Source organism: Salarias fasciatus, chromosome 10, assembly GCF_902148845.1.
Source record: "Salarias fasciatus chromosome 10, fSalaFa1.1, whole genome shotgun sequence".
NCBI lineage: Eukaryota > Metazoa > Chordata > Actinopteri > Blenniiformes > Blenniidae > Salarias > Salarias fasciatus.
In genome coordinates, this window is record NC_043754.1 from 21,201,367 (window position 1) to 21,226,870 (window position 25,504).

General features: G+C 43.3%; 3 protein-coding genes across 3 annotated transcripts; all 3 read left to right on the forward strand.

Annotated features, from left to right (window-relative positions):
- The first annotated feature begins 6,557 nt into the window (after positions 1-6,557).
- Positions 6,558-11,017, forward strand: LOC115395504 (neuronal acetylcholine receptor subunit alpha-10-like). The gene is made up of 6 exons (XM_030101076.1): positions 6,558-6,623; positions 8,654-8,799; positions 8,886-9,040; positions 9,317-9,563; positions 9,927-10,212; positions 10,336-11,017. Exons 1-6 carry the CDS (start codon positions 6,566-6,568, stop codon positions 10,956-10,958), a joined length of 1,515 nt encoding a protein of 504 aa, XP_029956936.1. The 5' UTR covers positions 6,558-6,565; the 3' UTR covers positions 10,959-11,017.
- Positions 11,018-18,672: 7,655 nt separating this feature from the next.
- Positions 18,673-19,611, forward strand: LOC115395759 (olfactory receptor 52D1-like). The gene has a single exon (XM_030101403.1). It carries the CDS (start codon positions 18,673-18,675, stop codon positions 19,609-19,611), a length of 939 nt encoding a protein of 312 aa, XP_029957263.1.
- A 2,894-nt stretch (positions 19,612-22,505) lies between these two features.
- LOC115395760 (putative gustatory receptor clone PTE03) lies at positions 22,506-23,444 on the forward strand. The gene has a single exon (XM_030101404.1). It carries the CDS (start codon positions 22,506-22,508, stop codon positions 23,442-23,444), a length of 939 nt encoding a protein of 312 aa, XP_029957264.1.
- The last annotated feature ends 2,060 nt before the right edge of the window (positions 23,445-25,504 follow it).

A 25,504-nucleotide genomic window follows, 5' to 3' on the forward strand; every position in this document is an offset into this window, starting at 1 on the left:
CCAGTCAAACCACCAACTGACTGACCAAACCACCAACCAGTCCACCAACTGACCAATCAACCAACCAAGTACCTGCCATTCAACCCATCGATCAACAAACGAACAAACCAACCGACCCACCGACCCACCGACTGACCAACCAATCAACCAACCACCTCACAGACCAACCCACCTTCCGACCAAACAAATGACCAAACAACCCACCGGCCAACCAGCCAACTGACCAAACAACCAACCAAACAACCAGTTGACAAACTGGCCAACCGACTAACCCACCGACCAATCCTCCAACCAACCAATTTAGACATTTCTGTGCCATAATTTGAAAACTGGGAGCAATGCTGGAAACAAAACAGTGGTACCCTCATAACTCATAACCAAATCAGTAGTTGATTGCGTAAATGACATTTGAAATTCATCTGTCTTACATGTTAAACTATTCAAATGTCGAACTTTTTGGCATATTGATCTGTTTACATGTCAGACTGTTTACATGCTAATTTCTTTTTAGGTATTTACCTTTTTATATTTCAAACTGCATTTGTGTTAAATTGTCAATGTAATATAGATTAGAAAATCCTGCCATGAAAGCAGGAATGTGTTGGATCCAGAGAAAAGCTTCAGCATCCATGATGGAAACAAACACCGACCAATCACATCACCCCATCGACACAAACAGCAGAACATCAAAACATCTGTAGCAAACAATCAAATCAGTGGCTAAAGACATCCAGTGTGTCAGTCACCGATTCCCTGTGGACCGACCTGCTCGCCTCGGCTGGAGCTCCACCGCCGCTCGCTCTGCTGCAAAAACAAGCAGCAGCTCCCCTCTGCTGTGCTCTCTCTCTCACACACACACTGCAGTAACACACACACACACACACACTGCAGGATCTCTCTCTCTCTCTCTCTCTCACACACACACACACACACACACACACACACACACACACACACACACACACACACACACACACACATACACACACACACACACACACACACACACACACACACTGCAGTAAACACCACTGACAGTGTATGTGTGTGAGAGCACAGAAGAGGAGAGCTGCTGGTTGTTTCTGCAGCGAGTGTGTGTATGTGTGTGTGTGTGTGTGTGTGTGTGTGTGTGTGTGTGTGTGTGTGTGTGTGTGTGTGTGTGTGTGTGAGTGAGACAGAGAGCGAGAGAGAGAGAGAGAGAGAGAGAGAGAGAGAGAGAGAGAGAACAATCAGCAGCTGCTTTCTGTCTCTCTCTCTCTCGCTGAAACGGGCAAACACAGCACAGCAGCATGAGCACACACACACACACACACACACACACACACACACACACACACACACACACACACACACACACACACACACACACACACTAGTAGGTGCACACGTACATGTATGTGAATTGTGGGGGCGGGGATAAAGAAACCTGATCGAGGCAGAGGGAACATAAAAGGAGGATCTCCTCCTCCTCCTCCTCCTCCTCCTCCTCCTCCTGCTGCTGCTGCTGCTGGGTTTTCTCAATTGAAGTGCTCTGAGATGGCATGTTGTCATTGGCACTGTATAAATAAACTGAATCCTTTGACACATTTTTTTGAAGACCTCAGATTTTTTGGGGGCTGAGATGAAAATCAGAGCTTGTGTTTTCACTGAGGAGTCTGACATATCAAATCATGAGTATTAATAAGAAAAATCATATCAAATGATGTGAACAATCTTTAAAATCCACCCCTTTCTTTCTGAATTTAAATTTTCTGAATTAGTGACAGCTGAGTAGACAATCAGAACTGGAAGCAGAACAATCATTCCATCTCAATGAACATATTCTTGGAGTGCTGAAGTTTTATCTCCATCACTAATTACTACACTTGTTTTGTTCAACTAATAATCAAGGGACCAGAACAGATTGAAGCACCAGCGCGGGAAGGTGGGTGCTGCCGGGGCTGCAGCCCCCCCTGGTGGCGGCTGCCAGCAGGAGCACCTTACATTAGCCTTGACTCTAAACTTAATTAAAAAAAAGAACTATAAAAATATACAAAAAAAAATGTGGAATGGATTTACACAGAGCTGTGGGGACATGTGGAAAAATCTATTTTAAAGAAATTAAATTTAAATTGTTTGTTGGGGAGACTCCTCCCTCACCCGGAAGCAGCTTCTTTGCAATCAAACAATGATGGGAGACAGCAAGCAGACGAGAATTTTGGATTTTTTCACAGGCAATACTTCCAAAAAATCAAAAATCGAATGTTCCCGAGGATGACAAAGGTAAAAAAAAAAACAAAAAAAAAAAAACAACAACAACATTGTGGCAGCTGAAACTGAAGTCACGTCAGCTAGCAGCTTAGCCGAACTCTCTCCTCAGAAGACAACACCTGACTGTTTTTTTGCATCTTCAGCACCAAGGACAGCGCTTAAAATGGCTGCTGTGAAAGTGTTTTTGTTCTCGTCTGTTCTTGTCTTACGGTGAATTGCTGCAGACCACCTTATGGAGAAAAAAATGTAATAATATGTGAATTTGTTAGAATTTTTAATGTTTCTTGGTGTATATCATTTGGCTTCCAGCCAGTAGCCTGAGTGGTGATGGCTATACAGCAGGGGGAAAAACACAATGACGTCATTCCTTCATTCATTCATGGCAGCCCTCTCTACTTAAAACACCTGCCCACGTGCCTGGATCAAAGAGACAACATTCAAAAAGTTTAAAATGCAAAACAATGAATCAGGGGTTCAAACTGCTGTTATAAATGAAATAATGTTGTCAACCAGCCAAATAAAAATAACCAAATGTGAAGCACTCAGAGGTGAACCTTGAGGAACACCAGATGTGACGATTGCTCTTCAGATGTTATCAGCTGGATGTGTCACGTTTCATCTCCAACTTTAGAATTAAACCAGCTTTACCTGAGGAGTGGTTGGATTACAAACATGACAAAAGCTTCGGTTATTACATATGAGTCACCTTTCAGTCTTTAATTTGCTTTTCAAAGGCATTCAGAAATGACAAAACAGGCATGGCTGGGGTTGCTTTGTTGATTGGTTGGTTTGTTGGTCGATTGTTTGGTTTATTTGCTTGCTTGGTTGATTGGTTGAATGGTTGATTGGTTTGATTTTTTTTGGTTGGTTGGTTGTTTGGTTGGTTGGTTGGTTTCTTACAACAGGAGTAGAAACTGGAATAGACAGAAATATTAAGGTTATTGACAAAAACGTCAGCATCAGTAATCAGCAGTGGACGTCTGAGTGCGAGTGTGGTGGAGTGAGGATGTGGCGAGCTGAAAGACGAGCGAACAGAAGGCTGGATCATGGAAAAGAGGGCTCCAATAGAAATGCTACACCCTGGTGTAGTTCATCCGTCAAAAACATTTTTCTTCCTCAAAGAGTGAGAAACAGGAAAGAAGCCACGTGAGCACACCCACAGTGTGTGGGGAGACGTCACAGTGAAGATCAACACAGCACACACAAACACGCTGATATCCTGAGAGATGTTATTGAAACCTTAAATCTGTACATTATAAGTAGGATAAAACATAATGTGACCTACATTAGCTGCCCAGTAGTACAGGTGGAAATGATGCAGGCCCCTTCCTGAGCCTCAGTGTTCTGAGGATGGAGCTTCCTCAGTGGACACACTGTCCTTCAGACATCTGTAAAAGTCAGTAGGTCCAGTGAAAACAAACAAAAAAGTATTCACTCTCCTTGACCAAACTTTCATGGACGAATAACTAACTGCAGTGGCTTATCTTTACCATGGAGTAGAATGTTTCTAAATGACAGGAATGCAACCACTCCACTCAAACATGGGTGTAGTTTTGTTTCTCTGCTACGTGGAGAAGAAGAGACCAGACTCAGCGTGGGCAGCTCAGCAGCTCCGAACCCTCATCGTGGGCGGTCAGTCCACTGCGACCGTCTGTGCAGCGCTCACTGAGCGCTCATGTAACTCTCAAACACATCTGCAAGTAAGTTATTCTAAAATGAGCTGTAATGGGGGATAGAAAATAATACTTTTCTGATGGTTGTTTTGTCACTGAGCAGACCCCCCAAAATTACTAATAAGTACAGAAAACATAATTTTATTACTAGGATCATGATTTAATCGTATTAAAAACAAATTGATTCAATGCCTATTGTTTTACACTTTCTTCAAAGTGATTAATTTCTCTGTTGAACCTGCTGCACTTCTTGGGTTCTGACTCCACCTGGTGGAAAATACAGGTTTCACAACAGGCTCCCTCCTCCTCCTCCTCCTCTTCCTCCTCTTCCTCCTCCTCCTCATTGGCACACTCAGTAAACCAAAAGGTGAGCAGTTTTTAGCAGAGAGCCTCAACTCATCTATGAAATATGTGAAATAAACACTTGATAACACTTGATCTGCACATGCTAAGTAGATGGACAATAGCAACACTTAGCTCCAGCGTGTCAAAACTCCCAGTCCACGTTCTCCTGGAGCCAGTTGGTTTTAGAGTTGACAGTCTAACTACATCATTTCAAGTGTTTCTGCTGTTTCCCTGCAACCGGGCGTCATTTTCAAAACGTTGCCACGTAAATATGGAACGTTTCTGAGATGCAAGAGTAAGAAACTACGCATTTCAAGTCACACACTGTCGTGTAAATGTTGTCTTAAACCAGTGCTACATTTCACCAACTATCATTGCAACTCTTCACTGACTTTGAGCTAATCACAGTGTTTAGCAGTCAAAACTGTGGGAAACTGTCGTCCTGTTGGATTTTACTGTCTTTCCTTCAGCTTGTGCTCTGTTATACATCAGTCTGCATTCTTCAGCCGGCCTCAGAGAACAGGCTTTTCCTCTCATATCCAGGAGGAGTGTGGAGACAAGTGAGTGTCCCAGCTCAATTAACCTTGAGAAGCCTTTACGTTTGTTCCGCTAAAGTAAAGAGACGAGGAGCGGAGCCAGATGGAGGTGCGAGGCCCAACTGGATGCTGTTGCTGCCTCCAACCGTCTGCCTCATAACTACCCAAACACTGTTTTCAGTCTAAACACTAGAGAACAAACACAACAGGTAAAGCTAAGATTTTATGTGGGCCTTTCTGTAGCATGCTATTGCTGGTTACCACTGCTATGGATACGGGATAATATCAGTGCGAAATCTTTCATTTTTCTATCATTAGAAGTTAAAAACAAAAGAAGAAGAAAGTCCCTCTCAACCAATCTGAGCGCAGCATGAAGAGACAATAAGCAGGGCAGTTTGAGAGCGACGTGAGGACGTTTGGAGGAGATTAACGGATTAGACGGAATAAAAAATTGAAGTCAGAGGGTCAAAATCCAAACAGGAGCTTTTCTTTTCAACTCCATTCAGACCGCTCACTGAAGCTGATTGTCTCCCCCCTGAGGTGTTTTTCAACACTTTGGATGATTCTCTGACATTCTAGATCTCCTAAACTGATCCCACTTTTAAACCCTCATGCTTTAGAACTGGATGTTCTCGACATTTCTTCTATTCCAGAACATTCTGGGACCTCTGACGTCTTTAATCCACCGAGCCGAACGTTTTATAAGTCATATTCTAGAAGTCTGTCACATTCCAGATCCACAACTGTATCTGAATTCCTCAGTTTTGACAACAAAGTTGTGACAACTCTCACATTCTAAAGCCCTGATGTTTGACACCTTTGACATGCTACCTTCCCAATATAACACTCACAAACTCTAGAACCCACTAGGATTTCAGGAGTCCCTCAAATGGAATATGAGAATAATAAAATATGGGAGATTTCAAGAATGTGAGGCATCTCTGGAACACAGCACTTACATAATCCTTTCACATACTGGAACAATCAGATTCAAGAAGACTATGACATTCTAGAACTGTCACTGTCGAGATTTCTCTCATCCTTCAGACCACCACACATTCAGAAACTCAAATTTTAGAATTTTTTCGCCCACTTGAACACTCACATTGTTGAAGTCTCACATCTTAGAACTCTCAAAGCCCTTTTCACATTTTCTTATTCTTTCTAGTCTATTCATATTTTATAATGAATGCCTCCTGGGTGACATAAACCTACCGTGTATCCTACACGGATGAATGGAATGTTACATTCTTGAACTATTATAATCAGGAATTGTGATGCATGCAATCTAATACTGATTTGCAGTTTCCCACATTATTAAAACCCCCTCTTACATTTTAGAGGTATATTTATTATCATCATGGAAATTTATGTGAATAAAGAAGTTTGAGAAACAGATCTGTGGAGGTTTTATTTTTCGTCTTTGCAGCAAAGGAGAAGTTACATCTGAGGATTCCTCAGTCAGTCTTCCAGAGTATTACAATCAGCTTTTGTAGACAAACCAGGTGGATTCTTTTATCACTGGTAGCGCTTGGTGGTCCTTATAAGGCGTTGTTTTTCTAACTCGAACAGAATTTCTGAAGGGTAAACGAAATCACTCTTATCAGCCAGCTTCTGCATGCCATAAGAGCATCACACCAGTCTCTCTCCCTCTCTCTCTCTCTCCCTCCCTCTCTCCCTCTGCCTCTCCAATGTGTGGTCACTTCACTCTGGTCCATTGAAGCAAATTAATCTGGGATTGAGACCTGGAATCGAACCGTGATGAAGCTCCTGTGCGGTGGATCCATGACGTCCCTCTTGCTCTTCTGCTCCATACCAGGTAAACCACTACTGATCCCACCTCAGCTGCTTTTTTATTACCTCTGTCTCAATAAACTGTATCCTGTAACTCAAGTCAGTCTTCTTTAAAGATTATCCAGGTTTGTAGATTAAAAAATAAATAAATTAAATTCTGACATGGTAACTAATTGTTCTGGTACAACAAGATGTGTTTCATCATTTTGTCTGAGTTGAGTGAGAAAACCGACTCATCAGGGTTGAATTGAATTATCATCCATTTTAAGCAAGTAATTTTTTTTTTAATGATTTTTTTCCAGGATGTCAAAAGATTAAACTAATATTGAGAAAAATCATCTCAAAACAGCTTGTTCAGTTTGATATTAAATAATAAAACAAAATTTTGTGATTTTCGCTGAAATACTTCAGTTAAAGGTTCAGTATATTCCTGTGTGTGTGTGTGTGTGTGTGTGTGTGTGTGTGTGTGTGTGTGTGTGTGTGTGTGTGTGAGTGTGTGTGCATGTGCATGTGTGTGTGTTTTACATCAGAGGCAGACAATCTGAAGCTGAAGGATTTATGGATAATCTCTCACACAGTTTATCAGATTCAGGAATATTTCTGCCTCTGAGCGATAAGAAAAGAAAGCAGCTCGATCATTTTGGTCGTATCTCAGTCAGTGAGAGGATGATGATGATGATGATGATGATGATGATGGTATCATAGATGTTAGTGATCATCTGGGTGCCAGAGTATTGGGTGACTCTACTCCTGTTGCAGATGATCAGTCACAATATTAAAACATCAGTGTTTTCTGCTCCATATCAAACTTTCACAAGCTCAGAATCCATCCTGTGCTCATCGTTACTTTGTGAGGAACCACAGAGGGACCACAGAGGAATGAGTCAATCTCATTCCTTTCAAGGCTCCGTTGTTTCTGTCGTCTTTGGAGGTTTCACGCAGGAGATCAAAGAAAGTGAACACCAACGTATTCGTGGATGTTACCCGACTGACAGCGTGTTGGCCAGCCATGTCACAAAATCGTGACTGAATGAGCAAAACAAGGTGTTTAAAGACTTCAAAATCAAAGCATGTGTTTTGATGTTTGATGGCTTCACAGATACATTAGGAATAAATTGACTGATTGAGGCCATCTACACTGAAGCTCACCTTAAGTACTTCAGACCATGTGTTATCAAGAAGTCAGAGCTTACCATGATGATATTGCTCCTAATGTGACTCCTCCCAATGGGGTCTGACTCTTCCCTCGAGATTTTCAGACTCCTCCCTCTGTACGACTCCCCAACCAAATGTGTCTGACTCCTCCCTCGGGTGTGTCTGACCCCTCCCACCACTGAAGACATTTGACAATTCACTACTGGCTGTTTATATGGTGTCATGAAAATAACTCGGACTAATTCAGCATTTTTGCAAAACTTTACGATGACAGTCTGACTTGACGAGGAAGGCTGGCAGCCATCATACTCTGGATGGTACATCACCATGGTGAGCTGTGAGAATTAGGATTATCAGAGCGCTAATGTTGGAGTGTTTGTCATTAAGAGGTCCAGTCCTGGAGGATGTTAGGTTAATTAAATGGAGATGTGTGTGACCAAACCAATACAGAGAGAGCTTAAAGCCTCTGAAAAAGTTGTCATTGGCAGCTGCCTGCTGCTGTAAAGTTTCCTGAGGGTTTAACAATTCAATAAGCTCTCAGTCTGTCCTCTTCTTTTCTCTCTTTTGTCTCCTAACGCCAACCATAAGAGCAGAAAGCCTCCACCTCTGAGCCTGGTTCTGCGGGTTTCTTTCTGTTAAATGGGGTTTTGTCCTTTCCACCATCTCCTGTGCTTGCTCATGTCAAATAGTTGAGTTTTTCTTTGTAAAAGTGCTTTGAAATGACTGCTGTATTTGGTAATATATATAAATAAAATAAAATTGAATTAAGTGGCCTAACTTGCTTGGCGTCTCCATGTAACTTGACTATAATGCAGTCAGCTGCACTGTGAAGTAATGAACCACATGCTGAGTGTTTACCTGCAGTTGTCTACAGTAACTGGTCTCCCTCTGCTTTCCCAGTCTGCCTTGCAGCTCATGGTCGCTTTGCCCAGAAGCTGCTGACAGACTTGTTTTCCAACTACACCAACGCTCTGCGGCCCGTGGAGGACACGGATTACATCATTAACGTCACGCTACAGATCACACTCTCCCAGATCATCGACATGGTAAACAAGCTGCGCCCTTCCTCATGTTGAAGTGTTGCCGTGTACTCAGGGTGGTGGTGGTGACGCGTTTTTTGTCCTTCTGTCAGGACGAGAGGAACCAGATTCTGTCCACCTACCTGTGGGTCCGCCAGGTGTGGATGGACGCCTTTCTCACCTGGAAGAAGGAAGACTACGACGGCCTCGACACCATCCGAATCCCCAGCAGCTACGTGTGGAGGCCCGACATCGTCCTGTACAACAGGCGAGTCCCAGTAGCTCCTGTCCCACTGATGAGGAAAGGAGGACCCATCGGACCTTCCATGCTCGTCTCCTTCGAGTTGAGGAGACAAAATCTGTGTCATGCATCAGGGCATTAAGGCTACAATATGAATAACAAAACACTCGGTGAAACTTTGTATGTTTTGGAGTCTGCAGCTCTGAGAAAATGAGGAGATTGAATAGAGTGTTCCTCACAACAACGGACCTGATGAGAAGAAATAGAGGTGTAAAAGTTGATGCTGTGTTTCTTCCACCTCAGTGCTGATGATGAGTTCTCCAGCTCGATGGAGACCAACGTGGTCCTGCGCCACGATGGTCAGGTGATGTGGGACCAGCCAGCCATCACCAAAAGTTCTTGCTCCGTGGATGTGGCCTTCTTCCCCTTTGACGTGCAGCAGTGCCACCTTACCTTCGGCTCCTGGACTCACAATGGAAACCAGATGGACCTCTTCAACGCCCTGGACAGTGCTGACCTAGCTGACTTTGTCCCCAACGTGGAGTGGGAGGTGGGCGAACGCACAGTACACAAGCCCAGGAGCTTCAGCCTTCCTCAATCCAAACCTCTCATCAAATCCAGACCTCTCTTCAATCTAAACTATTTGTCCAATCCAAACAGATCTTTAGTGCAAAAACCCCTTGTATGAATAAAATCTTCATCCAATCCTAACATTTCATTCAATCCAAACCTTTATTCCAATTTAAACTTTTGATCACATCTAAATCATTTTCTCTCTTCAAACTATTCATCCAATCCAAAAGATTCACCAAATAAAACCCTTCATACATTCAAAGATTTTAATAGATTAATCCAGGCCTTCCATCCAATTTAAATAATTTTTACTCGAACGCTTGTCCTTTTCTTCGAGCAGGTTCTGGGCATGCCAGCGAAGAAGAACGTGATCCTGTACGGCTGCTGCTCAGACCCCTACCCAGACATCACCTTCACCCTGCACCTGAAGAGACGCGCCTCCTTTTACATCTTCAACCTGCTCATTCCCTGCATGATGATATCCTTTCTGGCCCCGCTGGGTTTCTACCTTCCGGCAGACTCGGGCGAGAAGGTGTCTCTGGGCGTCACGGTGCTGCTCGCCCTCACCGTCTTCCAGCTGCTGGTGGCTGAGAGCATGCCGCCGTCTGAGAGTGTCCCATTGATCGGTGAGCTCAGTCTCTTAGATTATCTGATTATCGTTGCTTTTACATCTTGATATGTTCAATGAAAGATGTCACCAACAAACAACGAAGAACCATTCGCTAACTGTAAGTTCCTGTCTTCCTAAGGAAAGTACTACATCGCCACCATGACCATGGTTACCGCCTCCACGGCGATCACCATCTTCATCATGAACATCCACCACTGTGGCGCCGAGGCCCGTCCCGTCCCCATGTGGGCCCAGCGGTTCATTTTGAACCACCTGGCGCGCCTGTGCTTCGTCTCGGAGGTGGGAGAAAACTGTCTGACTTCATGCAGCAGGAAGAAACAGCGCCTCCCGCAGGACGAGGCCGACGCCCCGCCCTCAGGCATGGCTGACAAGGGAGCGAACTGGGAGGTGAACGGGCGGGCGTGGGGGGGGCGGGTGGAGCCCGCGGCCTGGAGGGAGGACCTTCTGGTGAGCGTCGACCACTCGGAGGAGAGCGGAGCCGCGGGGGGGCGGGAGCAGGAGACGGGTGAGGGAGGGGGCGGAGCCGGCAGGAGGGAGGGGCACCTCCGGTGTGTGTGTCAGAATCAGGGCGTGCGCGGCGATGTGGAGTACATCGCTGACTGCTACCACGAGCAGCGGGTGGCGCAGGTGCGCATCAGCGAGTGGAGGAAAGTGGCCAAGGTGATGGATCGCTTCTTCATGTGGCTCTTCTTCATCATGTTCTTCATCATGAGCATCCTCATTCTGGGAAAAGCCATCTGACCGCCTCAAGACCAAGACCTTAAACAAACACTGAAACCATGACTTCACGCTTTTTTATTGTTATGAATCAATCAGAATAAAAGCCGACTGTGAGTTCACGGAGGTGTTAAACTCTGCCTCTGTTGGCTTTTTGCTCCCAGATGATGTTTTTTTTTTCTCAAGAACTATTGTTGTACTGTGGATTTTTAAACTGATGTATATCATATTGGTGTCAACAGGGTCTAATAACTAGATGTTAACTATGTCAAGGTAGAAAAGGGCAATTTCATAATTTGAGGGCCACAAACGTGTCATCATCTGTGGTGTTTTATTTTCAACCTTTCTATTATTAAACTTCAGTATTTGCAGCTCCGAAATGAAGAGAATTGAATTTTAGGCTTATTGAACTAAGACACACTGTGATCATTTCTTCTTCACATGTATTTAACTTTACAATAATTAAATTGTGGTGGATTGAACTGTCTTGCATGACTGGTTTTGGAAGTTATCACACCGACCACAAAGAAGGAAGACTGGGGTTGCATGCAACTTTGGATGATTTTCAATACGCTAACCACACCCTGTTATTTGAGAATACACGTAGGATCAAGTGAAAATGAACTGCAGTATTCAAGGTGAGGTTGATTTCTGTAATAATATCGTGCATGGTTAAAGATTAAGAATGATGCTGCAGGTGTGATGATTGTGTAAAAACATTCAACACTGAACACTTGTTTGAGTTTTGTTCTGGGGAAATGGACCAGAAGTGTTTTTCGAGAACATTTGTTGGTGAAATAAGTGAAATCTGAACTGTATGAGTCTATTTCAATGTAAATCTAATTCATCTTTATTTAAAGGTGCATTAAGGAGTTTTACAACCTTAAAAATACTTATTTTCCACCATAAATATGTTACACATTTTTAATGATGTGTACAATGTGCCCTGATATATTCATTACAAGTACCTCTAACAGCGCTAAACTGTCACTTGAAAGTTGCAGTGCCGGTCCGGCACCAGCATTTTTTTGGGGAGAATTTGAAAGGAGTGATGTAATGCTCGCTCCGGCTGGTTAGGTTTCATTATGTCCACCATTACTCCGCCAGATGCTTGGTGAGCAACAACTGAGCAGGAGCTTCCAGAAAGTAAGAAAAGACTGGCTTCTAGCACTGCCACAGCTCCAGCACAGACTCCACCAGGTAAAAGAAACTTAAATCTTACTTGAGCGCTTCTAAATGAGCGAAGACGGAGTCCCCCTCTTCCGTGCACGGGAGCCACAGGGACGAGTTTTTCACTAAGCTGCGTTACGCCCAAGGCCTGCAGGGGGCACTGTTTCACATAAAACGTGCAAACTCCTTAAAGGAATACTCCGAAGATTTTGGACCCACGCCCTATCCCTATCATTTACAGAGTTAGATAAGCTCATAAATACCTTTGTTGTGTCCGTTTGTCCAGCCGCAGGCTCCCAGCTGTTAGCATCGTAGTTAGCATAGCTCAACTACGGCAGGTGAAGAGGAGGCAGAGCCAGACTGAGAAAGTGGACAAAATACTCCTTCCAGTGGTCCAGGGGACGGCGTATTAGCACGTGAAGTAAATCCGAATGGTTATAAAGCATTTTAAAAGACGTGTTATCTTTTCAATCCGTTAAAATAACGTTTTGATCCACACAAACCTGCGCATGCACAGTGCTCCGCGGAAGGATATACCGGAGCACAGCAGTAGAAGCATAGACTCAGCCGCTGTGCGCCTGGTATATCCTTCCGCAGCGCACTATGCTTGTGCAGGTCTGTGTGTATCAAAACACTATTTTAAGGGATTGAAAAGAAAACACGTCTTTTAAAATGTTTTATAACCATTCGGATTTACTTTGCGTGCTAATACGCCGTCCCCTGGACCGCTGGAAGGAGGATTATGTCCACTTTCTCAGTCTGGCTCTGTCTCCTCGTCAACTGCCGTAGTTGAGCTAAGCTAACTACGATGCTAACAGCTGTTAGCCAGGCACTGGACGAACGGACACAAAAAAAGGTATTTATGAGCTTATCTCACTTTGTAAATGATAGGGATAGGGCGTGGGTCCAAAATCTTCGGAGTATTCTTTTAAGGCACCTTTAATGAAAGTTGTTTAGACTTTCAAGATCTCCCTCAAACTGAGTCCATCTTATTTTAGACTGACAATAACAACTTCAATGCACTCTAATTCAAATAGACGTCTGAGTTATTTACTTGTCAGTGACGTCAAACCTGGAGAGCGATTTGGCTCAGAAAGAGAAGATCCATGGGGGTGAACACGGCCAAGAGGCAGTCCAGAAGCAGGAGGAAGACGCCACAAAGGTGACAGAGAGGGCCGAGTCGTCCCATCAAACATACCGAGGATCTCCTGCAGACAGAACACCTTCACTCTGAGCGGGAGAAAGATGCTCTGCAGGAAGAGAACCAGCAGCTCCCGGCTGCTCTAGATGAGGCTCAACGGCAGCAGGACAGTCAGCAGATTCACTGGAAACAGAACAGGCTCACCCAGGGAGGAGTCAGAGAGCGCCATCAAGTCCCAGCTGGAGGAACTGCAGAGCAAGATGGCTGAAAACATGAAGAGGACGTGGTACCACAGACTCAGATCCAGATATCACACACTCATACACCACTGTGACCTGATGACAGGTCATGTTGAGTAAAATGTTAAAATGGAGAAACACTGTTCAAACTTCTTTTGGCTTAGTCATTCCGAATGCTTCTAACAGAACAGAAAACATTGTAAATGTGTCTGAAACTAAATTCAGTTTAGTCCTCATATGTCCCACAACATTACGTACACATAAAGTCATCATATAATATTTTTAACAACTGATTGTGAAAAGCAGGATTGTCTAGAACCCAAACTACAGAACCAAAGAACCGAAGAAAGAGAAAAGACTGGCCTGGTGTCGTCTTCGTGGTCACTGAGCTGCTTGTTTTGTTACAAAGTCAAACTTTGTTTCAACTGTTGCATGCTGGGAGCTCGGGGGACCACGCTGCCCCCTAACGGACGTCTTGTTTCATCACTGCGTGTTTCCACGCTGCAGCCGTTAATGAAACGGAGGCGATAATTAACGAGGTCCGCTGTGAGCAACATGACCGAGGACTCGTCAACAGTTTCTGATGGTAATTAGTCCTGGGGGGCCGTGTTTGCTGGAGCTCAGAGGACAATGGTGTCAGCAGCTGACGAAACACACGGGGACTCGCTGGAACCTCACAAACTGCACAACAACAGCCAACACACAACAACACACAACTGGTGTCCGAAACCAGGAGCCTGTTTGAACCCTGAAGGCCTCTGCTGCCGTCGCCTTCTGACATCCGACCTCAAAGGTTCCAGGATGTGAAAACTGCAGGATGAGCTCAAACACCTTCTGAGTGTGAAGATTTTCCTGGATTGAATTCTCTCTGCAGCTCCCTTCACTCTGTGCTCAGCTCTGGAGATGTTCCTGTGTGGCTGCACAGCAGAAACACCTCAAACTTTCAAAAGCTGCAGATTTTCCAGCAGCTGGACTCGTCTTTCTTCTCCTGAGCTCCACAAATATCACTCTGAGCTGGGACCACAGATATCACTCACTTTGCTGAAATTCCAACATCAAATGCAAAAATCTGCCCCTCAGTTTCAAGGTGAAGCTTTTAAGTTCAGATAATTTTATGAAAAGTTCATTGAGTCATCAGGGAGAGGCCTCTGCAGCCAGGTTCAGGAGCTAAACTACAGAGAGCATTCAGGGAGAAAGAGTGAAATATTTCAGCTGGACTCTTGAAGCAGAGAGAGATGTGAGGATTAAAGAGACTGAAGTTCCTCCAGAGGGAGCGGCTCTCTGTCCCACGGCCCCTGAACGCCTCACGGCAGCTCTTAATTCTATTAACCTGCTGGTCAGTGGGACCAGAGAGCAACACAACTACACACACCCGCACACACTACACAACTACACACACAAGTACAAAGTGCACAGCTGTGAAACCACACACACGTACAGACAACTGAACACACGTTTGGGCACTACACAACTGTACAACCACACAAACACAACCATACACATTAGCCAACTCCACACATCTATACATACTACATACAACTAGAGAACTACACACACCTGTGCATAACACACATCCCAACTTTCTGCCATCGTACCAGAATCAGCACTGAGTTAAAGAGTCACAGATGTAATTATTAATAAATTCACTATAAAAAGAATCATTCCCATTGTTCACCTGTCATTGAAGAAACATTCCCGTTAATCAGTCTGTCGTCTCCATCAGCAGTGCCGTGGTCAAGTTTCCTTTCTTTCAAAATGACTTTGGTGGGCGGGGATAGACCGTCACCTTCCGGGTTCCAGAGCCAATCATATGTGAGTTCCTGACTTTGCCAAATGACCGTGCTGTCAGCCGTGCACCGAGGGTCACTGACCGTGCACATATGTGCTAGAGCGACCTTAATCTTACTTATTGCACCTTTAAAGCTCCAGAGGAGCCTGGAATACATTTTGTCTTTACTGAAGGTTCTTCAGCCTGGTTTCACAGAACTTCATGTCAGAACCATCCTGCAGTTTTCAGGGTGTTTCTTTCATATATTTAAAACTTAAAACCATGTGACCATTCCGAGTGTTTGGTTTTTATCGAGGAAGAGAAAGAGATTTGATCCAGATGACCTGAGCGCTCTGAAGGATCAGATCATGGATTTTGGTTCAGAGCTTTATCATTTGTAGAATCAAAATAAGAAGAAAAAGAAATTCAAAAACCAACAGTTGTGTTGGAATTTCCTTATTAAACGTGAACTTGGGGTTGTTTCAGTCCGTGGCGCTCAGAGGTGAATGAACCAATGAGAGACAGACGCAGAGTATCGTCAGCATCGGACGGAAACCCAGGAAGGAATAAAACAGTGTGTGCACAACAGGGAGGAGGCTCTGTGGTCACTGTACCCACAATCCTCCTGGTTCACCAGCTCTGACAGACTCACTTTACCCACAATCCCCCTGGCTTTACCTGCTGTGCTCCGAACTTCTTCTCACCAACACTTGATTTGAAAGATGAAATCCTCTGAAGCTGCTTCCTTTACAGTTTCAGACTTTTAGAAAAAAGGCTTTACTTTAAACAGAGATGAAATAGTTCAATAAACCAAATTCAAACCAGCAGAGTCTTCAGGTATGTGCCGTGTTTTTCTCTGCACTTTTCCTCAGTGTTTGAAACCTAAAATCCTTCCTGAGCTGCTTCACGGCCGTTCTTTAGTGGATTCCTGTTGTTTTCCAACAGATTCTGCAGGGTTTCTCTTTAAGTTTTGTTGCTGTGTTTCGGGGTTTTTATTCTGGGAACATCAAAATTTGTAATTTTTCTCCCTTTCTAACTGTTGTTTTGGATGAGATTGCGTTTGTTTCTTGTTGATCACTGCTGGTTTGGGATCTGTTGTAGACGGAAACATTTCTGGAGGCTTTTGAGGTTTAAACTGTAAACATTTCTCCATCAGGTTTAAATGTTCTTTATCCCCAGATTAAGGATTTGGGGCTTTGCTGTTGAGCTTGTTTCTGGTGTCTGGTTGCCGTTCGACTGTTTTTCAGGTTTCTGTTTGATGGAGTTAAGCCGAGTTTGGTCTGAGACTCTCTGTTAGACTGTTTCAATGCTGTTTCGCTGTTTATCAGCTGGCGGTCTCAGATTTTGGGATTTTTGGAAAACTTTCTGAATGTTTTTTTTTTTTTTTGGACTGACTTTCACATCCAGTGGCTTCGATGCAAATCCCTCTTGTGTTTCACCTTTCTTGAACCAGATAAATTGCTGTGTTTATAAATTGTATCTAATTGTTAGGAGACTGGACACAGAGTGAAATTGTATGAATGCCTTTTGAGCCCATCTCTGGCGTTCCGCAGTTCATATACCAATTTTCTGAAATGTCAGGAAATTTTTGTACTTATCTCATAAATGAGACTGGTTAAGGATACAATCATTGAAAAATTAATGAAGAATTAAAAAACCTGCTTGACCACACTCTGGTAGGTAGTAGTAGTAGTTAATGCTCTAATCCTTTATATTTAACATTTTAAAAAGTAAAATACTGATAAAATTATCCACAGTTTGGTGTGATAATGAAAATATCACCGATGAATATGAAACTTTACCTGCTCCGGATTAGATACATGTGACAGGGCTTAAATCAGGATCACATAATCTGAGCCAAAAAACTATTTTTAATCACATAATTTAATGTATAGCTGTGATTTGGTTTAACAGACTGATTGATAAAAGTTTGAAAGGAAAAACACTTAAACTACAACAGCTTTTTCAATAAAGAAACAACCTATAATTGTTTATTGTACAACAAAATTGATTAAACGTGGATCTGTTCTGGTTCCTTTAGTCCTGCATGATGAGGGGAAGACCTTTTTGTTTGTTGGTTTAGAAAGACTTTTTAGGATCATCTCAGACTTTGTTAAACTTTGCTTTTTATTAAACTAATTTTCAGAGATTTAAAAAAAAAAAAAAAATTCTAAAATCAATTTGATTAAACAGAAATGAAAAGAATCTCTGACTGTTGGATAAGCTCGTCAGACCTAGCTTTATTTGATTATCAATGTCAGCTTTATTTCTATAGCACATTTAAAAAGGCCCATGTCCAGCCAAAGCGCTCCGTAGTGCAAAATAGAGAGTAAAAGAACAACAGGAAGACAGTAACAGATTTAAAAGCTTAAAGGCAGACCGCACTGAGAGGAGCAAACTATTCCACAGTCTGGGAGCCAAGACCGCAAAGGCTCCATCTTTACTTTTTTGGAAGAATGGAGGAATGTCAAGGGTCACTTTAACATGGTTGAATGAACTGCAGGCGGTTCACTTCAGTCTTGTCCCTGCTGACATACAAGGAGTTACAATAATCCATGCACTGAGATGGAAGCATGGGGGCTTTTTCTAAATTTCAGACCTGGTCAGATATGGTTTAACTTTGGCGAGGAGCCGAAGCTGGAAAAAGCTAGCTTTCACCACTGCGTTGATCTGTTTAAGTTTGAATGCTTCATCAATATTAACACCCATGTTTTGATATCATTTGACTAAAATCATGAGATTATTCAAGACTTTTCTCTACCTTAGAAATGGGATGAAATAAACACCATTGTTCATGGTTTCAGGATACCTTGTTGCTGTTGCATCGGCACCAGGAACAGTGTTTCAACATTTTTGTATCATTAATAATTTTAAAAGCCCAGAAAACAACAAAAATGTTTAAAGCTTTGAGTCAAAATGTCTGATTTCTACGAAGATGGTAGTTGAATGTGATTGGCTCATTTGTATTTGGGGGGTGGGGCGTAGTCACAGGTTAGTGGAATATTTAGTTGTAAAACTAATGAAACTGCAAGAATCCCAGAATAGATCCTTGTGGAACACCAGAATTTTAACATAACTGCATTTCAGGCTGAATTTCTCATCACAAACCCTCTTCTATTTCTGTTATTTCTATATGATTTGTTTTCTCAATAAATATTTGAATACATGAAGTAAAACATGAACAAACACTTTAGATAACCTCAACACCCTTAATAAAGTTCATAAAACGTTTTCTGATCCAACCACATCATTGACATGTATTGACTGTAGCGTATTGACAGTAGATTTATAATTCTTTGGGGATAATTTGATGATCAAACAATCTCCCAGAAACTCAGATTATTTATTTTAATGTGTGTTTGTTCTATTGTTTTCCTCTCAGATTTTGGTGAGGCTCTGCGTCTCCTCTTGAGGCGACTTATGGGGAACGAGACGCTGGACGTCCTGCTCCTGGAGCCACTGCAGGTCACCCCTCGGACCTCCGTCCCCGCCTTCGTCCTCCTCCTCGTCATCTACGTCTTCATCGTGGCGTCCAACCTGGGCCTGGTGGCGCTGGTGTGCGCGGAGAGGAGCCTCCATCAGCCCATGTACCTGCTGCTGTGCAACATGAGCGTCAACGACGTGCTGGGGGCGACCGTCGTGGTGCCGCACGTGCTCAGGGACCTGGCCCGGGTCGGCTCGGAGCGGCGGATCCGCTACACGGACTGCGCCCTGCAGGCGTTCTGCGTCCACCTCCACGCCAGCGTCTCCCACACGGTGCTCATGGCCATGGCCTTCGACCGCTACGTGGCCATCTGCAGCCCGCTCCGCTACGCCGCCGTCATGACCCGCGGGGCGGTCCTGAGGCTGTCGGCCGCCGCCTGGGGGTCGGCGCTGGTCCTGGTGGCCGTCCTGGTGGGTCTGAGCGTGCGACTGTCCCGCTGCCGGCGCCTGGTCTCCAACCCGTTCTGCGACAACGCCTCGCTCTTCAAGCTGTCCTGCGAGAGCGTCCTGGTCAACAACATCTACGGCCTGGGCTACACCGTCCTGCTGCTCGGGTCCTCCATTAGCAGCGTCACGCTCACCTACGTGCGCATCGCCGCCGTGTGCCTGCGCAGCCGCAACAAGGCGCTGAACGGCCGCGCGCTGCAGACCTGCGCCACGCACCTGGCCGTCTACGCCGTGCTGCTCGCGTCCGCCTTCATCATCGTCGTCCTCCACCGCTTCCCGCAGCTGTCCGGCCACCGGAAGGTGGCGTCGGTCGTCGGCCACGTTGCCCTGCCCACACTCGACGTTCTGATCTACGGCCTGCAGATTAGAGAGGTCCGGCAGAGGCTGGCGGGCCTGATCCAGAACAGCAAGAGGGCTTTGATGAAGTGAGCAAAGCCGGAGGGAAAACAGTCACCAGATGTTGAACATTTTAGTGGAGAAAAGTTTATTTATCTTGCAAACGAGACGAGACTCTCAGGTCAAACATGAAGCTGCAGCTTCATGAGTATTAAAAACTACAGAGAAACTTTTATTTAAACCAATATTCTGGCTGAAATTAACCACGATTTTATCAAGAAATGTAAGTCAAAGAAAAAATAAATACATTTAAGATATTTGTGTGGACTGGTGATTTCACTGTTTTCAGGTAAAGAGCAATGGTTTCCTTAAAATAAAGACGTGTTTTATTCATTTAAAGTTCAAGGTTCTCATTCCAGAAGAAAATGTCTCTTTTAAAATGGGAGCCATGCTTTCAAACGGGTTTTTTATTGATCTGTCGGCCCTTCTTGTTTATGCTCTGGACTGTTCAACACCGAAGGAGAAAACGGGACTGGCCTTCCCTTGAGCAACTCAACTTTAAAATGTTGTTGGTTTAAATTCCACATTTGTGAGTGTTTTCTGATGAGAAACTGCTCCACTTAAGTTAAAAAATTCAGACGAAGCCATTTTTTGTGTATTAAATTGGTGATTACGTTTGTTGATAACAAACTCACAAATGACGCCATTAATCACAATTAACTGTGGTCAAAATTGTGATTAATCAAACAAATTAAAAGGTTGACAGGGCAAGTTTCAGACTTTTTGAAATGCTTTGTTGCATGATTAGACACACACACACACACACACACACACACACACACACACACACACACCCACTGGAGCACCAGAGTTTAAATTCCGCAGTGTCCTCCAAGTGTGAGCCAAGCAAGACGTCGATGTTAGGGCAGGTAACATACACACACACACACACACACACACACACACACACACACACACACACACACACACACACACACACACACACCAAACGGTGGATGCTTCCATCAACATTTTCACCTCCTCAGAGAAACAATTTGCTACATGCATCCGTCAGCTGCTGGAATCAGGAGATGTTTTGTGATGAGGAATCTGACTAAAATAACACAAACCTCAACGATTCTCACAACTGTTCTGATTTCAGTGTTCTAGAATGTCCTGCAGTCTGCGGCAAAATGGTCAAATATCATCACTGTTGTCTGAAAAGAGTTGAAAATGTGTAGTGAGCTTCATAAACTTCAAAAACACTGAGTTTTTTTGAATTTAAGTTTTTAAAATGAAGTTGTGAAGTACTCATAGCTCAACTTTTGTATTTGTTGAAACTGAACAACCAGGTTTAGAGTCAATGTCCTTTAAGTGTTTATCTAGATTTTCAGGAGACTTTTACTTCTTCATGGAATACAGGCTGTATTTATTATTGACATTTAGATGGAGAAAATCAGATGCGAAGTTTTCTTTAGATCTTTAACATAAAACCACTTCACATTTTCAGATTCATTTCACAGAAAGAAACCTTGTCGTGTATTTGGAACAATGCAGAATCATGAATGGACACAAAGACAGAAAATCCAACCATAAGTATCGTTCTGGTATACAGACATTAAAACAACCACAAACAAGTGGTAAAATATCTTTCAGCTATAATCACATCTTTTTCACAAGATTCTTTGATACAAATTATTACCAGATAGTATTCAAAAACTGTGAAAGAAAAAAGTTATCATCTCAGGGGAGAGCTCCAGTTTAAAATTCATAAAGTCCAAACCACCCTGAAGAGTTTCTGTGTCACAATACGTGCAGTAAAATTATGGAACAAATCATCAGTGGAGACCAGACAAATCTCAAATGCAACTGAATTTAAACGGACATTTAAAGAACTGATCTTGGCAAGATTCAGGATTCTGTGATGTGATGAGAGGGTTGTTTATGTCAATGCTGTGTCACTGAGTGATGGGTGCTGTTCAACTGTAGACCTTCGGCTCATTGAGGCACTGACATTATCGAATTGACAGAGATGGAATGGGGGTAGGATTCAATAAGCTTTTGACTTCCTACCGGTACTCCCTTTAGTATATGTATCACAAGAAGAGTTATCACGTATTTGGATGTTTTTTTCTTAAGTGTATTTCTTTTTTTTTCCTTTTTCTCTTGTAAATTATTGTTCACTGTCTAACTGCGTTGACATGTTCTAAATAAAGTTCAAATCAAATCAAATCTATGTTAGAAAAAACTCATATTTCATGTCATGTTTAATAAGTCCCTGGCTTCATATTTATCATAATATTAATACATTTTAATTCAGTTGTACAGTCTATTTTGTACACAAAAGTTTTAATGTAGATAATGCAAGTTTAATACATTTATAACGCTTATGTGTGTGTGTGTGTGTGTGTGTGTGTGTGTGTGTGTGTGTGTGTGTGTGTGTGTGTGTGTGTGTGTGTTTCTTTTTTATGATTCTGTACATGTTTCATGCTACTGCTGTAAATTCTTGAAATAAATTCTTATTAGATTCTTTTCTAAACATACAGTATATTGTTACCTATTGATCATGTGTCGGTTGTTTGTGTTGATAGTTAATGTGATTTACTGTCCGTCTAACAGATAAATAAATAATTAAAGAGGTATCATATCTCTTGGACGACGACTCTTCAGTCTTCATTTCCTGTCAGGCTGATCTCTGAGTAACTACTGTCAAACCTTAACATGTATTTATTTACTGATGTTTATACTAATTTTTACTTTTCCAAATTCTATTCAATTATGAAAGACTTAAATATTCCTACTTGATGTGGAGCAAGACTGTTTAAAATTTCACCTGAAACTGATAAAGCATATATATTCTATTCTATTCTATTCTATTCTTTTTTATTCTATTCTATTGTTTTTTATTCTATTCTATTCTCCTCTCAGTAAAAGGCTGGATTGATGGATCGATCGCCTGACTTCTCTCTGAATTCTCTTCTTCCAGGATGATGATGAACCAAACCTTGGATCTGGATCTGCTGCAGCTGGAGGGGTTAAAGGTCACTCCCGAGACCTCCGTCCCCGCCTTCGTCATCCTCCTCCTCATCTACGCCTTCATCATGACGTCCAACATCGGCCTGGTGGCGCTGATCTCCATGGAGACGAGCCTCCATCAGCCCATGTACCTGCTCTTCTGCAACATGAGCGTCAACGACGTGTTCGGCGCCTCCACCATCATCCCCGCCCTGCTCAAGGACGTCTTCGTCCCGGCGTCGAACCGTTACATCGGCTACACCCTGTGCGTGGTGCAGGCCTTCTGCGCTCACTTCTACGCCAGCGCCTGCCACGGCGTGCTCATGATCATGGCCTTCGACCGCTACGTGGCCATCTGCAGCCCGCTGCGCTACGCCACCATCATGACGGGCCGGATGGTGGTGAAGCTGTCGCTGTGGTCGTGGGCGGCGTCCCTGGTCCTGGTGGCCGTCCTGGTGGGGCTGAGCGTGCGGCTGTCGCGCTGCCGGCGGGTCATCAGCAACCCGTTCTGCGACAACGCCTCGCTCTTCAAGCTGTCCTGCGAGAGCGTGCTGATCAACAACATCTACGGCCTGGGCTACACCGTGGTGCTGCTGGGCTCGTCGCTGGGCGGCGTCACGCTCACCTACCTGCGCATCGCCGCGGCGTGCCTGAGCACCAGGAGCAAGGCGCTGAACGGCCGCGCGCTGCAGACCTGCGCCACGCACCTCTCCCTCTACGTCATCATGTTCGTGTCCGGAGGCGTCATCATCGCCCTCCACCGCTTCCCGGCCCTGTCGGACCAGCGCAAGCTGGCGTCCATCTTGTTCCACGTGGTCCCGCCGGCGCTGAACGCCGTCATCTACGGCCTGCAGATCAAAGCCGTCCGGCAGAAGATCTTGGTCCTCTTCACCAGGAACACGGACGTTTAGTGACCAGAATCACTGACTGGAACTTTCCCTCTCACTCGTGTGAAATGTGAATAAAAAGACAGCGAAAGACGTTTATTTGATGTTTGTGTGTCTAAAGATGTTACTGGAATTGACTGTGGAAATCCATTGTCTGTGATCACCTCATGAAAATCTGTGTTGTTAATAAAACAATATAATCTCTTCAGAAAACCACTGAGTGAATTACTTTATCACACGTTACCACAGAAAGAAAATCTGTGTTCTGATCCCTGCTCAGTCCTCAGGGCGCCATGCCGGCCTCTCATTGGCTAATCTGCTGCAGTGGACTGAGAGTTCAGGGATGAGGCCGCCTTGATGCGAGGAGGGAGAAGAGCAGATGTCCTCCAGCTCCTGCTGGAGTCCAGGCTTCACTCCGAGAGGACGAGCTCCACATCAGCACAGGTAAACAGACAGTCTAACATCCTCCTGGTCCTGACAGGCAGCTTCAGTCTGACCAGAGGAAACTAACCGGACCCAAGCAGACCCATCAGCGACCTTTATTATATCAGGTTTATTTGTAGAGTTCATTTAAAGAGAAGACAGAAATGTTGGATTCTGTTGAAGAACATGTAGTATTTTAATGAAGTCGGTGGAAGAAATATGTTTTAAAACTAATGACAGCTGAATTTTAAGGGGACATTTGGGAAAATTGAAAGAAAGGAGGTCATTGAAGCTCAAATTGAACTGTAAAGATTTAGTTCTGCCTTCAGGTTGAACTAAGTTTCTGTAAAATCTGCGCAAACTTTAGATCAGCGCTTTCACTTAAACTTGACCTGAACTTAGGTTTCGAGAATTTTCTTAGAGATAAAACAAACGTTGAACAGTTCACCTTCTCCACTTTACATGAGACTTTGTGTTGGAGAAAGTCCAGATGAAGAGAAACAAAAGAGGGTTACTGTCAGTATAACGATCACTGTCATGGAAGATGTTTTTTTAATTAAGTCTGTAAGAATTTCAGTTTATTCAGACAAACAACAGGAATATTGAACGCTTCTGACTGAAAGCAGAAATGTATAAATAATTTCGACTGACAGTAAAAATTCTGTTTTGAAAGGCTTAAATGAAACAATAGATGGAGGGATCAGGAATATTTTAATCCTCATGACATTTATGTTTCAACTGTTTTTTTTTTAATTTAATTGATCTCGAGCCTTTTACTCAGAAAGAAAGCAAAGCTGTTCAAGACAAGAGCTTCAATTTGTCAACAAAATTTTAAAAAATGTTTTTTTTTCTGTAATTTTATAAAGAATGAAAATGGTTGCAACAACATGAATGAAGTGAGACCAAAAAAAACAAAAAATGGCATATCTGAATGGAAATAGTTATCTATGAGATTTTTAGTGCTGTCAGTTTTAATCGCATTGATTGCAATTTAATCGCATTGATCGCAATTAATCGTGATTAATTCATGGAGAACTGTCAACAATTAACTTTTTTAAAGTTGAGATTAATTGCAATGAAGAATCTAATCCTCATAAATCAGTCCCAATGTCAGGAAAAAACACTATTATCCTCTAATTCTTTTCTTTGACCCAATTTACAGACCTCAATGGATTAATTGCAATTAAAATTGACAGCACTAGAGATTTTCTTCCAGGATTTTATAACATATTTCATGTTTTCTGAAACCTAAACCTGATTCTGAATGTGATCAACTGTCAACCAAAACTAATTCAAATAGATCTATCTATCTATCTATCTATCTATCTATCTATCTATCTATCTATCTATCTATATCTGTCGGTCTGTCTGTCAATGTGCGTGCTTGTGTCCATGCATGTGTGTGTGTGTGTGTGTGTGTGTGTGTGTGTGTGTGTGTGTGTGTGTGTGTGTGTGTGTGTGTGTGTGTGTGTGTGTGTGCCAGCACTCTTGCCTCATAGCAAGAATTTTGCAAGTTTCAGTACAGGCCATGTTCTTCCTTTGAATACATGACTATTATTGTTGTTTTCTACAAAACATTAATGAAGCAGTAAATTAATGGATGATCGCTGATGTGGATGTGTGTGTAACGCTGTGCAGGGACAGCTGAGATGGATGGATGG